We start from the raw sequence: 17,415 nt of genomic DNA on the forward strand, positions 1-17,415 counted from the left end.
TTCATGAATCTGCATTGTCCCGTTTAAATAAATAAAACTAAAAAAAAAATAATAATAATAATTTCTACAGGAAACATGCATGGTAGAGAGTGAGTGCATGGTAGACGTCTAAATAAAGCAATTAAATTATGTGTAATGCAATTAACTTAATGTAAATGAAATGAAATAATCCTGACAGTGTGGAGTGGTGGCAGAAGTATCCACCACACTTGTACAGTTGTGGTACATTTAAAGCTTTCGTACTTTTTCCTGGTCACATTCTATAGTCTCTAAACGCACAGTTACACGGGTCATATATTTGGTCTGTAATATACACAGTGATTTAGTATTGTTGTAAAGGTATAAATCTGTTTTCGATGTAGTTTTGTGGTTTATGTGGACAGAAAATGAGCCACAAAAACACCAATGACGAATGACGCCACCGACGTGAAATGTGACCTCCTGACCCCCCCACGTTTCATCCCCCTCTTTTATAGTGGATGGAGTGACCTGTGGGTGTTTGTGGAGAGGGAGGAAGGGAGGCGCGGGTGTGGAGGGGTGGAGGGGGGTTAGGGAGGGCCCACCTGCTCCATCGCTGACACCCCCCCCCCCCCCGGCAGCAGAGGGACCAGAGACTCCAGGAGAGAGAGAGAGGGGTGACCTACATGCTCTCCCTCTGCTGCCGTTACGTCAACAAAATGAAGTCGTCTGTGAAGCATGTGAAGGAGGGAGGGGGGTTTGTCATTTAGGTTCGACTCATGATTCATCTTCAGCTAACTCACTGCGAACCTCACTGTTGTCCCATGGAGAAAAAAAAAGAAGAAGAAAAAGAATCTAAATAAATGAATGGCCTAAATCGACCTAAAACTGATTTTTTGACTACCATAGAGACGCCCTCTGTGTGTCCCTCTGTGTGTCTCTCTCTGTCCCTCTGTGTCTCTCTCTGTGTCTCTCTGTGTGTCCCTCCTTCTGTGTGTCTGTCCCTCTGTGTCCCTCCTTCTGTGTGTCCCTTTTTCCCTTTGTGTGTCTCTGTGCTTGTCCTTCTGCGTCTCCCTCTGTGTGTCCATCTGTCTCTTTGTGTGCGCATGCTCTCTGTGTGTCTCTCTGTGTGTCCCCCTGTGTGTAACCTCTGTCTCTCTGTGTGTCCATCTCTCCCTCTGTGTGTCCGTCTGTGTGTCTCTCTGTCCCTCTGTGTGTCCCTCTGTGTGTCCCTCTGTGTGTCTCTCTGTGTGTCTCTCTGTGTGCCCCTCCCTCTGTGTGTCTCTTCCTCTGTGTGTCTCTCTGCGTGGCCCTTTTTCCCTCTGTGTCTCTCTGTGTCTCCCTCTGTGTGTCCGTCTGTCCCTCTGTGTGCACTTGCTCTCTGTGTGTCCCTCTGTGTCTCCCTCTGACCATCTGCCCCTCTGCGTATCCATCTGTGTGTCTCTCTGTCCCTCTGTGTGTCCATCTGTTCCTCTGTGCGTCCCTCCATTCCTCTATGTGTCCCTCTGTGTGTCCCTCCGTCCCTCTGTGTGTCTCTGTGTGTGCCTCCCTCTGTATGTCTCTCCCTCTGTGTGTCTCTCCCTCTGTATGTCTCTCCCTCTGTGTGTCTCTCCCTCTGTATGTCTCTCCCTCTGTGTGTCTCTCCCTCTGTGTGTCTCTCCCTCTGTATGTCTCTCCCTCTGTGTGTTCCTTTGTCCCTCTGTGTGTCTCACTGTGTGTCTCTTGATGTGTCTCTCTGTGTGTCCCTCTGTGTGTCTCTCTATCCCTCTGTGTGTCCGTCTGTCCCTGTATGTCCCTCTGTGTGTCCTTCTGTGTCTCTCTCTGTCCCTCTCTATGTGTCTCTCTGTGTGTCTTTCTCTCTACATGTCCCTCTGTGTGTCCTTTTGTGTGTCCTTTTGTGTCTTTCTCTGTCCCTCTCTGTGTCTCTCTGTGTGTCTCTTTGTGCGTCTCTCTGTGTGTCTTTCTCTGTCCCTCTCTGTGTCTCTCTGTGTGTGTCTCTCTGTGTGTCTCTCTGTGTGTCTCTCTGTGCGTCTCTCTGTGTGTCTCTCTGTGTGTCTCTCTGTGTGTCTCTCTGTGTGTCTCTCTGTGTGTCCTCTCTGTGTGTCTGTGTGCCTCTGTGTGCGTCTCTCTGTGTGTCTTTCTCTCTACATGTCCCTCTGCGTGTCTCTCTGTCCCTCTGTCTGTACATTTGCTAAACAGTTTCCTGTCCCCCTGCATGTCCCTGTCCTCCTGTTTTCTCTCCTGTAGATTGATATTGATCTTCTGTGTCACACTGGAGAGTGATACTTAGTGTCCATTTTGTCCTGGCGCCCTGTTTTCCTCAGCGCTGCAGAAAGCAAAAACCAACACCCCGTTTTTGATTCTTTATTTACTGGACTGTATCAAACCACAGAGGACCCTCCAAACAGGAAATACAAATAAATATCTCTTTTTAAAATTCTCAATATAGTTAGATCTTTTCTGGTTTTAAACTCTTGCCTCACAGCAAGAAAATGGTTCTAGGACAGTGAGTGTGTATACATGCACATCAATAACCCAGTTATGATCGGGTTTTTTGAGTATCCTGGTTTCTTGATGGTGCACTTTCCAGTCTTTTCACCACAACAGTAGCGACATAAATAAATTGACCAACATAAATAAAGTGACCACACGAGTGAAATTATTAAAATTAAGAGCTGCACTAAAACTGCACACGTACAATCTGCACTCGTACGACCTGCACTCGTGTGATCAATGAAAAGCTAAAACATGAACTATCTCCTACACAACACACACACAGAACAGACTCACCATCATCAGCACCTCTTCTGTCACTAAAAGAACACACATAATCCACTGAGTCGTGTCATTTAGTCCAAAAGAAGCTGAATCGCATCAGCGGCACAAGGAGCAGCTGTTTTTATCACCGCTAACAGTTTATGCTAATTAGCGATGCAGTTTTAAGTTTTGTTTCTGTAAAACGTAAACAAATGTGATCAGAGCTGAATGATCTGATCAAACAGACTGATGTGGCTCTACAGTGGTTCTGGTTTATATGTTGTAAAGTTGAGTTTATTTATGCAGAAGATTTTATTGAAGAATCTGTTGGTTTGATGTGTGCAGTGGATTGTGGGAGATCTCGTAGCTCCTTAGCTTCTTATGCTAAAGGAGCTCACGGTTTGTATTTTTCCTGGTTTATGAAATTGATTTAAGTTATTTTTTGCACTTGCGCATTTCGTAAGATTATGTCAAGAAACCGGGATACTCCATTTGATCAGGTACACGATATGAGTATCCCGGTTTCTCAGCGCGCATGTAAACGCAGTAACCCGAATACTGACATAACCCGGATATGGATCATAACCGGGTTATTGATGTGCATGTGTACACACTCAGTGATGTTCCTCTCATCAACATGTACATTATTTCAAATCCAGCCCAGGACCAGCTCTGATCTGGAGATGTTCCCGGGTGCTGCTCTTTGCCCCTCACAGGTTGTCAATCACGCTGAAGGACGGGTCAAATGCAGAGGACAGATTTCATGTATGTGTGCTGTGTGTTGTAACAGTGTTGTGTGTCTGTTTGCAGGCCTCACATGGTGACGGAGTACATGGGCATCCGGAACGAGAGCTTCATGAAGATGGCCGCGGTGGGGACGTGGATGGGGGATTTCGTCACCTGCCTGGATGGTGAGGATTTACAGACTTTTGCGTTTCTCTTTGATTTACGGAGATTTCAATCTGGAGACACTCACAGAGAGAAAGTGTTAGAAGTTTTATTGAATGAGTCTCAGACCTCGACAGAAGACATGACGATGAAGGGCGTGGCCAATTAGGAGGAGACGCCAAGGACAGTGAAGGAGACGAGAGGATGAGGAAAGTGAAGAGGACAATGAGAGGATGAGGAGAGTGAAGGACATGATGAGAAAATGAGGAGAGTGAAGGAGATGACAAGAAGATGAGTAGAGTGAAGGAGACAATGAGAGGATGAGGAGAGTGAAGGAGACGATGAGAGGATGAGGAGAGTGAAGGTGAAGATGAGAGGATGAGGAGAGTGAAGTTGAAGATGAGAGGATGAGGAGAACAAAGGAGACGATGAGAGGATGAGGAGAGTGAAGGAGACGATGAGAGGATGAGGAGAGTGAAAGAGACAATGAGAGGATGAGGAGAGTGAAGGAGACGATGAGAGGATGAGGAGAGTGAAGGAGACGATGAGAGGATGAGGAGAGTGAAGGAGACGATGAGACGATGAGGAGAGTGAAGGAGACATGAGAGGATGAGGAGAGTGAAGGAGATGATGAGAGGAAGAGGAGAGTGAAGGAGATGATGAGAGGAAGAGGAGAGTAAGGGGAGGATGAGAAGATGAGGAGAGTGAAGGAGACTCTCCTCCTCAAGGAGTAATGGAATGAGGTGATGAAGGCTGTGGAGCAGGTAAACTTTGGAGACACCTATGAAAAGCCCAGATGATCGCTCCCCCTGGTGGTTGGACGTGATCATTAAAGATGCAGTATGTCCCATTTCTGGTATGTCCTCTATAGCTGCTTGTCTCCATTGATGTTATTGCTTTGTCTTAAATGATCTGTAGTATGAGATTACACCTCCATCATGCTTTTGGTCAATTACAGGTGTTTTTATTGCTTAAAAGTATCTCGAAGGTGCCTCTCCACAGATCTGACCTGTACCTTGGCTTGGTTGTGTCACCTGCTTGTTTCCATAGATTAAATCTACCTCAGTGTGTGGACTACAGTTACTAGTTTCTTGTCCTTGTGTTACCTTCAGATCCTCTAATGATCCTGGTCCAGTCCAGTGTGAAATTTGATGAGGGTCTTGGTGAATCCTCTGGGTCTCATACGGGAAGAGGTACAGAGAGAGAGAAGGGGGGGGGGCAGCAGAGAGGGGTACAGCAGAGAAGAGGAGGGGGGGTACAGCAGTGAGGAGGAGTATAGAGGGGGGGGCTTCCAGGTTCATTTGTCCACAGAAGAGGTGCTACAGCTCCACTGGGACAGTCTCCTCACCTGTGCTGGGATGGAAGAGCTGACAGGACTCTCCCTTTGCTAGTATTAGTATTCTACTTTGTCTCTTAGTATTAGTATTATACTTCATCACATAGTATTCTACTTTATCACATAGTATTCTACTTCATCACGTACTGCATTGAACAGTGTTTGTTGTAATCACAGTCACTGTATCATGGGATGTATTATTTATCCTGTCTCTCACACGTAATTGTACTTCTATAGTCATAGCTGCCCTGGGGTAGACTGAGAAAAGTATCTCTGCCAATCTATGCCATCAGCCCCTCCGACCACCAGCCCCTCCGACCACCAGCCCCTCCGACCGCCAGCCCCTCCGACCACCAGCCCCTCCAACCACCAGCCCCTCCGACCACCAGCCCCTCCAACCAACATTCATAATCATCATCACATTTTTGGTCAATGGTCCCATTTTTATACAGCACTTTTCCACCTTCAAGGCTCAAAGGGCTTTAAAACAAGGAACCACTGACCCATTCACACACACTCTCGCACACCAGTGTACACACTGGGGGTGAGGTGGATTAAGTGTCTTGCGCAGGGACACAACAACAGCATTCATCTGTGGGATGAATTGCCAACCTACATTCACTTTACATTCATTTCCCATTTGCCAGGTGAGAGTAACACTGAGCGACTCTCACCTGGCAAAGCTTTTTCATGTTTTTCGGTGTCCTGGTGCTTTGAGGTCCCTGACACCACCACTGGACACCGACACATATGTGCCTGTTTTGTACACTGTGCACATGGCCTCCCACTTGTCTTTGAATGAATGAATGAATTTCTTGTACAAGTCATCATTCAGCATGTTGCAGACATGCGACTGTTTGTGTTTGCTCGCTCCTTCTGAGTTACAGAGAGCTACGAGAGACGCTCAGTGTAATGGCTCAATGAATGGTAATGAAAACCTGGGGGAAAACGGACATTTAGTCACCCAGCAACCTACATTCAGTTTGTAGATTAAAAATGAACATAATCGACGAAATTCTTAATGATCAATTATCGATTAATCGACTAACCATGCCCATCCTTAGTTCCAATATCTTCACAGAGGGGTTCAATATTGTGGATTCTAGTGTTAGTATTCATGGGTTTCAGACAAATTATTCTTCCTGATTTTATGTAGGGGTGTCAAATTATCGTGTTAATTGCGATTAATTAATTACAGTCATATTTAGCGTGTTATGTTTTTTAATGGCGTTAATCTTATTTTTAATCACTAACTTTACTGTTTCTGTGCAAGTTGCCTTATTATAAAATCAGTTTTTATGTGTTATTAGGACACAGTCGCACTGTGCAGTCCTGCTCCACTCGCTCCAGCAAAGAATTGTAGCCTGATTTTCATTCCCGTTCTCGCCGCATCTGCGATAAACCTGCACATGTCTGATCTCTGAAAACATCACGACACAGACACAGAGCAGACTCACCTTCACCATCAACATCCCTCTGTCACAGAAAGAACATCTATATTCCACTGAGTCATGTCCTTTAGTAGAAGCTGAACCGCATCGGCTCACAAGAGCGTTTTTTTTTTTCTCCGCTTAGTTTATGCAAATGAGCCATGTGGTTTTAAGTTTCGTTTCTGTGAGACTTGTGCAAAACTGCATTAAACACATTATAATGTCAAACAGGCTGATGTGGCTCTAAATCAGGGGTGCTCAATACGTCGATTGCCAAGGTCGTGTGGGTAGATCGTCGTGTCTCGTCTTGGACTCGTGTTTGGACTCGGTCTTGTCTCTCACTCAAGGTCTGACACTCAACAAGTGTGATCATATTTCATTATGGCCGCTGCTGTTGGTAATAAACTTGTAGCGGGTGCAGGAGCGTGTGGGGCGTCTCAGTGCAGCCTGTGCGCTCATTTGAAACCCGCGGAGACTCTACGGCACATCACAAACACACACGCTCCCTATGCACGGCTCGTCTGCGACAGCGTGTGCCCTCGTGTACCAGCGTGCATCACAGGGCAGGTTCAACTTCCTAAACATCCTACCTGTCCATCTGCCTCACGTCAGCACGCCGCCCCTCGCCTTTTCACGCTCTCGCTCCTTCCTGCGTACAGCGAACACAAGCCCCTCCCACAGTGCGGCTGATTAGAAGAGCAAGACCAAACGTGAAGCAAAAAACGAGTTTAAATTTGTGTTCCAGTGTTGGCACAAAGCAGGTCTACAGCATAGAGCAGATCTACAGAACAGACCTACTGCCACATTTGGCTGAAGTTTGTCTAACAAAAGTGCACAAATGCATCTGTGTTTGTCACGATGTGCGTTTGGTTTGGTAAATGTGCAGAGGCTGGTAAATATCACTGCAAAACCAGAAAAGAATGTAACTCCAGTTTGGAACTTTAAAAAACAGGTTTAAAAATCTTCCTTCACTTTTTTCACAGTTTTGTGTAAAGTGCCAGAGGAAGTTCTCTTAAAGAAGAGGTTCTCAAACTGTGGGTGAGGGTCCAAAAAAGAGGAACAGAGTGTTTCAGTGCAGTTTGCTTGGCTTTGTATTAGGTAGATCATTTTGACTTGGTCATTTGTAAGTAGCTCACATGCTGAAAAAGTGTGAACACCCCTGATCGAGAGTGTTTATGTTTATATGGTGTAAAGTTGAGTTTATTTATTCAGATTAGTAACAGTAATAATAATGATACTTATATAAAAACGTTAATGATAGTATGAAAATAATGTAATAATGAATTCAAATGAAAATACCTCAAGTTGAAGCTTTTCTCAACAATTTTTAGGTGAGAATAAAAAAGAGATTCATTAATTACAGATCATAATTAATTAATCTCTAAAAAATTTTTTTTATCGCTTGACAGCACTAATCTTATGTATTTCATGAGGAATCTTACCATTCAAAACATATATTCTTTTACTTCAGAATGGATGCCTAATTGCTGTAACAACAGAAACCCGCTGCCATAGGTTGAAACCCATGAACAGTAGCCCATAATCTCATCGTGCCTGACTTTTGGATCAGTGGAGGCTCAGGAGCTTTGTAGGGGGCAGTTTGCTCAGGATATGGACAGATAAAGCTTTCTCACTGCAGTTATTAGTATTCTCCATCACACTCATATCAGAGAGAGAGAGGGATGGAAGGAGAGAGAGAGAGAGAGGAAGAGGGGATGCGGGGGTCTGAGGGGAGGGGAAGAGGAAATGTACCAGTCTGGCCCAAAGCGAGATTAAGAGAGAAAGGTGAATAAAGGAGAGAGATCCAGAAAATTCTCCAAATGTCTTGTTTTTGTTCTCAAGGCTCCAGGATGGCACACTATTAAAATAAATAAATAAAAATACTGTTACAAAGAAAAAGAAAAATGACAGGAGGCATTTCAGTGTTTTTCAATTTCATGAATATTTTTTGGAGCTTTAAATGATAGATTTTAGAGTCAGTGTTTTCATTTTAGCAATAGTTTAGTGTTGTTTTGGTCATGAGCAGCCAATATTTTCATTAAATCTAGTGTGATTAAAATATGTCTCTATTGTAAACCAGATTTAGTCTTTGTTAAGTGTAAGTACAGTGTAAGAAATCATGCTTTTTGCAGTGTTTACAATCTGTATCCAAACTCCTCCGTTGCCCGGAATGTTCCACAGTCAGTGTTGGGGAGTAACAGATTACATGTACCGGAGTTACGTAATCAAAGTACAAATTATGAGTAACTGTATTCAGTTACAGTTACTGTTTCAGTGAGTGGTAATTGGATTACAGTTACTTTGTTGAAATAAATGGATTAGATGGAGGTATTTTCCTGTTTTCACATTTTGGGCTATATCCTTTTGTTTTTTTTCCCTGGTAAACCAAGTCTAAACTAGATCTCAACCAGGTCTAAACCAGGACTAAAACAGGACTAAAACAGGACAAAAAGCAGGTCTAAACTAGATCTAAACTAGATCTAAAACAGGTCTAAACCAGGTCTAAACCAGGTCTAAAACAGGACTAAAACAGGACTAAAACAGGACTAAAACAGGACTAAAAGCAGGTCTAAACTAGATCTAAACTAGATCTAAACCAGGTCTAAACCAGGTCTAAACCAGGTCTAAAACAGGACTAAAACAAGACTAAAACTGGACTAAAACAGGACTAAATGCAGGTCTAAACTAGATCTAAACCAGGTCTAAAGCCACGACTAAACCAGGACTAAAACAGGATTTAACAGGACTAAATCCATGCTGCGTGGACGTGTCTCTTCTTCTATCAATAATATTTTTAATACAGTTAAATGAAGTCTGGGCTTTTTATTTTCTTTTATCAGATAAAACATCTTATGTGAAGATTTCCTTGTCTTTAGCTTCTCTACAACAAACCAAGTAATCCAAAATATTCAGATTACATTACTCACCTTTAAGTAATTTAATGGATTCCGTTACAAACTACATTTTGGGGTATGTAATCTGTAATCTGTAGGGGAATACATTTGAAAAGTCACCTTCCCAACACTGTCCACAGTATGGCATTAAATTAAGTTTTTCTTTGGACACAAGGGACTGACGTATCCAGGTCAGTTTACAGGTCATGTCTGTGGAGAGGTGAGACTTTTCAAAGTAAGAATGCATGTTTATACTTGCTATACAATTAAACTATACTGTGCAACATTAAAGCAATAACATCTCCATGGAGACAAGCACACCCTCAACCAGGAAAGTTACATAGAGCATCTTTATTGTTTAAAAGATCACCACCAGCACATGTCCAGATTAGGGATGGGCATTTGATTACATTTTCTTAATCCATCGTTGGGAGAATTAACGATCAATTATCGATTAATCATTAATGTTTTTATATTAAAATGATCATCATTATTATTATTACTATCTGCACTAATCTGCATAAATAAATTCAACTTTACCACATATAAACCATAAACACTCTAGTGCAGGAGTGTCAAACTCATTTTGGTCCGGGGCTCGTGTCCAACCAACTTTGATCCTAAAGTGTCCAGATCAAAAAACTCATGTCATATAAACCCCAAAAATAACAATAAGTTCAAATATTTGTGCAGAGAAACACAAATCTATTACAGAAATCTTTTTTAATTGATGAACTCTTTCTTTTACAAAATATTATAATATTATGAACAACCTGAAACTTTAAGAAAAATGTAATTTCAACACAATGTTTTAACATGAACTTGTCTGTAAACAGGAATAAGACAATTTTTCTTGGAAAATCCTGCACTCAGCTCCACTTTTCTTATTTTTGATATGTTGCTGATGAGGGTGTCACTACTCTCACCTGGCAAAACTTTTTAATGTTTTCAGTGTCCTGGTGAGTTTTTTCACACTGGACACCGACACATATGTGCCTGTTTTATACACTGTGCACGTGACCTCCCACTTGTCCCGACCAGAACGGAAAGCACGGAATTTCTTGTACAAGTCATCGTTAAATACGCATTTGTGCTTCGGCGTGTTGCAGACTGACCGACTGTCTGTGTCTGCTCGCTCCTTCTGAGTGCACAGAGCTACATGTACAGACCCCCGTTTGTCCCCGGGCATGGACGTTTGGTCACCCTACGCTACGCACAGCAACCTACATTCGGTTTGTTGATGAAAATTAACGTAATCGATTAAATTCCTAATGATCAATTATCGATTCATGGACTAATCATGCCCATCCCTAGTCCAGATGCAGCTGAACAGGTTTGCTCAGACTAAAACAGAGTGCATGTTGGTCCTGTTCGTGTCTGTGTTGAGAGGCGTCTGTGCTTCTAACATGTAGGGGTGTGCAAAAATATTGAAATATCGATATATATCGTATCGTTTAATATGATGATACAGTATCGATATTGGGGACTGGTGTATCAATATATCGCCAAGAGTATTTTGGGGTATATTTTACTGCATTATTTTGTTACAACACTACAGTTTTGTTGCTTGTTTAGAGGAAGGAAACTCATTTATGCCACTCATTTGACATTTTCACTGTTTTGATGATTAAAATGTTTGTGTGTCATGTGAACTTTGCACAAGAAGTAGTTTAAAAAAGACTTTTAGTATCACAGACATGATTTAGCCTTTATTTTTTATTGAACTATATCGAATCAATTTGAAATATATCGTATCGAACCGAAAGCTCACTGTATCGAGATCTGTATCGTATCGCGGCCTATGTATCGAGATATGTATTGTATCGGCAACTTCTTAATGATACCCAACCCTACCAACATGACTCTGGTAAACCGTGTTCAAACCGTGTTCAAAGCTCCTCTCCACTCTCTTATTTCCGTGCACTTTGTGATACAACCTTGAAACACTGTAATAAAATGTGCGAATTAAATGTGACTGCACAAACACTGAGTGAGGCACTAAAGCACAAACACACTATGTTATTGTATTTCACACAGGCTCATGAGAAATACATGAGAGAAAAGCTGTGATCCGACATGTTTAAAGTGGAAACAACACGGTTTGATCATTGTGTTCACAGAAAAATGTGATAAATGCACTAGCAAGGAAATGAAGCGTTCTGTTTGAAAGGTGCTCACACGAGCAACTAGACACAGTTTAGACCTACTTTAATCCTGGTTTAGTCCTGGTTTAGACCTGGTTTAGTCCTGGTTTAAACCTGGTTTAGACCTGGTTTAAACCTGGTTTAGACCTGGTTTAGAGCTGAACACAGACCTAGAGTATAAACACAGACCTTTAGAGTATGAACGTAGCCCTAGAGTATGAACACAGCCCTGTAGTTTGCAGGTCAGTTCAAACTCATGTTACTTGTGCAGAGTTGCTCGTCTTCACTCTTCTCGTCTGTTGTGTGGTTGTGTTCAGGTGACAGACATGATGCTGCAGGACACACATTACCCAGACTGGGGCCGAGCTGCCAGAAGATTCTGGAAAAGAGGCAACAACCGCATCGTTCTCTTCTGGTAAGACATCTCAGCCACTCTAGACCTGATATATTATAGACATTCCACTCTTTTTTCCATTATAATGCCATTTTCAACACAAATCAATAGGACTTTGATACTATTCGGTCTTATACTCATTCTGATAAAGCTGAAGGACATTCTAAAGCTGTATATGATGATTTTTTATTATTTTTTTTTTCAGTGCTTTTTGTTAGTTTGGTTGAAGACGTTTCTCAGCTCATCCAAGCTGCTTCTTCAGTTCTGGTCTGACGCTGGTGGACACTTCCTTATATCTGCAGGAGGAGCTAACTACACTGAAACTACTTGTTTACAGATTCTGTTTGTTAGTTAGGCCTGTTGACCTGTACTGGGGGTGGGGAACCTGGGGAAGCTCCATTATGGCCATGAATTGTTATGCTAATTAGACCCCACACCCAGGTAGGTGTGTTAGTTTCAGTGGAGTTAGCTCCTCCCTGCAGACAGATATAAGGAAGTGTCCACCAGCGTCTGACCAGAACTGAAGAAGCAGCTTGGATGTTTGTTTGTTTGTTTGTTTTTTATTTAGATCCCCATTAGCTACTGAAGAACAGCAACTATTCTTCCTGGGGTCAGTAACATTCTATAAATGCCTTTTTCTGCAGGAAAACAGGATGTACATGCACCACATTTGTACTAACAATGAAAGGTAACAACAGATAAGAAAATATACAAATAATCATAACAATTGATGCACATAAATAAACATATACATACATACATACACACACTTGCACATATACATACATATATATATCCCCATACATGCATACACCCATATATACATACATATATACTAGGGCTGGGTATCATTAAGGAGTTGCCGATACGATACATACCTTGATACACAGGCCACGATACGATACATATCTCGATACAGTGCACTTTTGATTCAATATGATACATTTCAAATCGATTCTATACAGTTCAATAAAAAATAAAGGCTAAATCATGGCTGTGACACTAAAAGTCTTTGTTAAATCACTTCTTGTGCAAAGTTCATATGAAACACAAACATTTTAATCATTAAAACAGTAAAAATGTCAAATGTGTCGCATAAATGAGTTTCCTTTCACTCCACAAGCAGCAAAACTGTAGCACTGTAACAAAATAATTTAGTAAAACACACCTAAAAATACTCTTGGTGATATATCGATACAGTAGCCCACGATATCGATACTGTATCATCACATTAAGTGATACGATATATCGATATTCCGATATTTTTGCACACCCCTAATATGTACACATATACACATATATACGTATATATACACACATATATATATACATACATACATACACATACATACACATACACATACACATATTCACATATACATATACACATATATACATACACATACATATACACACATATACATATACACATATATATATACACACATACATATACACATACACATATACATATACATATATATATATATATACACACATACATATACACATACACATATACATATACACATATATATATATACACACATACATGACATACACATATATAAAAGCTCTACTTTTCAAATCAGAGACAACACAGTTCCATTATTCAAACATTAAGCCCTCCAAAACTTCTGAAGTACAAACAAACTATTCCAACAATACTACCCCCGAGTGAAAACGAACAGTCTAAGCATTTTATGGAAACTAAGTGTCCACATTCCCGAGATGAGCTGCGAAACGTCTTCAACCAAACTAACTTTTGTCCAGTCGACAAATTGAATTTTCTCCTACATGGATTCTACTACTGAGGGATTCTTCACAGTAACATAGGACCTGGAAAGATTAGTGACAATAAATGAAATATTATGGCAAATGGGTGTGGATAAACACTCAGTGAAGTTATTATCACAGCACATAACACAGGGAATTGATTAAACTATTACTGATTCAAATCTAACATCAAACTTGAAATTTCAGAACACTGATAATGACTTTTTCTTCACTGAAATTTCCATTTTATTCTATTGTAATCTACCAGCAGTGTTGGGGAGTAACAGATTACATGTACTGGAGTTACATAATCAGAGTACATATTATGAGTAACTGTATTCAGTTACAGTTACTGTTTCAGTGAGTGGTAATTGGATTACAGTTACTTTGTTGAAAAAAAAAAAAAGGATTACAGGGCGATATTTTCCTGTTTTTACATTTTGGGCTATATCCCCCTTTTTTTCTTTTTTTTTTTTTTTTCTCGGTAATTCTACTCTTTACCAAAAACTAAACTAGATCTAAACCAGGACTAAAACCAGGTCTAAACTAGATCTAAACCAGGTCTAAACCAAGTCTAAACTAGTCTAAACTAGAGCTAAACCAGGACTAAACCAGGACTAAGATGGGGTCTAAACTAGTTCTAAACTAGATTTAAACCAGGTCTAAAACAGGTCTAAAACCAGGTCTAAACCAGGACTAAAACCAGGTCTAAACTAGATCTAAACTAGAGCTAAACCAGGACTAAAACAGGACTAAGACCAGGTCTAAACTAGTTCTAAACTAGATTTAAAACAGGTCTAAATCCAGGTCTAAACCAGGTCTAAACCAGGACTAAACCAGGACTAAACCACGTCTAGTCTAAACCAGATCTAAAACAGGTCTAAACCAGGACTAAACCAGGACTAAACCATCCTCATCTTTGCTACTCTACAGCAAATCAAGTAATCCAAAGTATTCAGATTACATTACTCACTTTAAATAATTAAATGGATTACGTTACAAACTACATTTTGGAGTATGTAATCTGTAATCTGTAGGGGAATACATTTTAAAAGACACCTTCCCAACACTGTCTAACAGTTTCTAGATTTAAAAACCACAGCGATCCATTTGTTCTTATGTATTCAACATAAATTATGTAAAGATAAAAACTTGTAACTGAAGCGAGCCTGTTTATGTGAAGACAAATGGCATCAGGCTCATGTTCTGTCGTGGCGTCAGTGCTTGAAGTGTCCTTAATATATTCCCCGGAGGCCTGTGTGTCTTCGTCTGTCCACAATCAATATCTGTGTTAATCTTCCTTCACTCAATGTCGCACCTTTAATTAGACGGACAGCTGCAAAAAATCGATGGACACAGTGAGGTCAGCGCGTGGAGATAACTACCGCTTTAAATAACCTCGAAACCAACGAAGTGTGTCGGATGCGTGCTTGTTTTCAGATGCCGTTAAATGAGTTTGTGTCTCTGTTACTAATGAGGAGGAGCCCGTGTTCCTCTGTCACTTTTATACTATTGTTAAAAGCAAAAAGGAAAATTCACAACTGTTGAACTTTAATCATTGTAATGATGATGTTGTGCACAGATGTTGCTTTCAAATGTAGAGATTTAGACATGGTTCTTCTTCTTTAGTCCTGCTCCAGTCCTGTTTCTGTCCTGGTTTAGACCAAGTTTAGTCCTGGTTTAGTCTTGGTTTAGTTCTTGCTTAGACCTTGTTTTGTCCTGGTTTAGACCAAGTTTAGTCCTGGTTTAGTCTTGGTTTAGTTCTTGCTTAGACCTTGTTTCTGTCCTGGTTTAGACCAAGTTTAGTCCTGGTTTAGTCTTGGTTTAGTTCTTGCTTAGACCTTGTTTTGTCCTGGTTTAGACCAAGTTTAGTCCTGGTTTAGTCTTGGTTTAGTTCTTGCTTAGACACGGTTTTGACCTTGTTTAGACCCAGTTTAGTCCTTGTTTAATCTTGGTTTATTTCTTGCTTAGACCTGGTTTAGTCCTGACTTCTGAGCTAGACTAGGTTTAGACCTGGTTTAGACCTGGTTTAGTCCTGACTTCTGAGCTAGACTAGGTTTAGACCTGGTTTAGTCCTGGTTAATTTGTCCTAGTTTAGACCTAGTCCAGTCTTGGTTTAGTTTTTGCTTAAACTTGGTTTAGTTCATGTTTAGACCCAGTTTAGTCCTTGTTTAATCTTGGTTTAATTCTTGCTTAGACCTGGTTTAGTCCGGGTTTAGACCCACTTTAATCCCTGTTTAGTCTTGGTTTAATTCTTCCTTAGACTTTGTTAAGTTCTTGTTTAGACCCACTTTTGTTCTTGTTTAGTCTTGGTTTAGTTCTTGTTTAGACCTGGTTTGGTCCTGGTTTAGATCCAATTTAGTCCTGATTTAGTTCTTGTTTAGACATGGTTTAGTCCTGACTCCTGAGCTACACTTGGTTTAGACCTGGTTTAGATCCAGTTTAGTCCTTGTTTAGTTTTTGTTTAGACCCAGTTTAGTCATAGTTTAATCCTCGTTATGTTCTTGTTTCTTAGTGGTTTTGTCCTATTTTAGACCTGGTCCAGTCCTGGTTTAGTCTTGGTTAAGTTCTTACTTAGACCTGGTTTAGTCGTTGCTTATACCCAGTTTAGTCCTTCTTTTGTCTTGGTTTAGTTCTTGCTTAGACCTGTTTTAGTCCTTGTTTAGTTCTTGTTTAGACCTGGTTTAGTCATAGTTTAGTCCGGATTAATTTCTTGTGTCTTAGTGGTTTTGTCCTAGTTTAGGCCTAGTCCAGTCCGGGTTTAGTCTTGGTTTAGTTCTTGCTTAGACCTTGTTTTGTCCTGGTTTAGATCCAGTTTAGCCCTCGTTTACTTCTTGTTTAGACCTAGTTTTTATTCTTTAATCTTGTCGTAATCCTGGTTTATACCTATAGTCCTGGTTTAGTCCTGGTTTAGTTGTGATATAGACCAGGTTTAGACCTGCTTTAGGCACGGTTTTGTCCTTGGTTAGACCCAGTTTAGTTCTTACTTAGTCCTGGTTTAGTTGTTGCTTAGACTCAGTTTAGTCCTTGTTTAGTTCTTGTTTAGACCTGGTTTAGTCTTGATCCAGACCTAGTTTAGACCTGGTTTAGTCCTTGTTTAGACCCTGTTTTAGTCCTTGTTCAGTCTTGGTTTAGTTCTTGCTTAGACCTGGTTTTGTCCTGGTTCAGATCCAGTTTAGTCCTGGTTTACTTCTTGTTTAGACCTGGTTTAGTCCTGACTCCTGATCTTGACTTGATCCAGACCTGGTTTAGATCCACTTTAGTCCTTGTTTAGTTCTTGTTTAGACCCTGTTTAGTCATAGTTCCTGGTTAAGTTCTTGTTTCTTAGCGGTTTTGTCCTAGTTTAGACCTGGTCCAGTCCTGGTTTAGTCCTGACAGTGAGCAGCACACTGACTCTTGTGTAGGAGGAAGAGGAGGAGGAGGAGGAAGAGGAAGAGGAGGAGGAGGAAGAGGAGGAGGAGCTGTAGTGTTGTAGATGTTCAGATAGGTTTCACAGAGCGGGGGTTATGTCCCAGAGGCCCTCTCTCAGCCCCGCGCACACAGCTGTCAGTCAGATCACACATGAGAGTCAGAGGGGCTCCTGTGGTGCGTTTAAGGACCACTGGGAAACATGAAGGGCAAGTGAAAAGACAGAGGTTGACAACTGTTCACTATGCAAAGGGTTTAACCTAGATACATGCTCAAGTCCGTGCATTGTGCTGGTACACCGAGACGCTCTCAAGAAATGCGAACATTATCTTTCTCCGTCACATTTGGGTGCTTTGTGCTTTAACACCTGATCGTGTTGATAATATTAACTATGCACAAGTCTTATTACAGAGTGCCTTTTCAGATGCTT

General features: G+C 41.1%; 1 protein-coding gene across 1 annotated transcript in view; it reads left to right on the forward strand.

Moving 5' to 3' along the window:
* Window positions 1-17,415, forward strand: part of tmem117 (transmembrane protein 117) — a 147,636-nt gene that overhangs the window by 94,740 nt on the left and 35,481 nt on the right. Inside the window, 3 exon segments of the mRNA XM_020933470.2 lie at window positions 3,526-3,616; window positions 3,618-3,626; window positions 11,725-11,822. Of these exon segments, the coding sequence (XP_020789129.2) occupies window positions 3,526-3,616; window positions 3,618-3,626; window positions 11,725-11,822 (198 nt within the window).

Source organism: Boleophthalmus pectinirostris, unplaced genomic scaffold, assembly GCF_026225935.1.
Source record: "Boleophthalmus pectinirostris isolate CB_2022bp ecotype Guang Dong unplaced genomic scaffold, ASM2622593v1 HiC_scaffold_2, whole genome shotgun sequence".
NCBI lineage: Eukaryota > Metazoa > Chordata > Actinopteri > Gobiiformes > Gobiidae > Boleophthalmus > Boleophthalmus pectinirostris.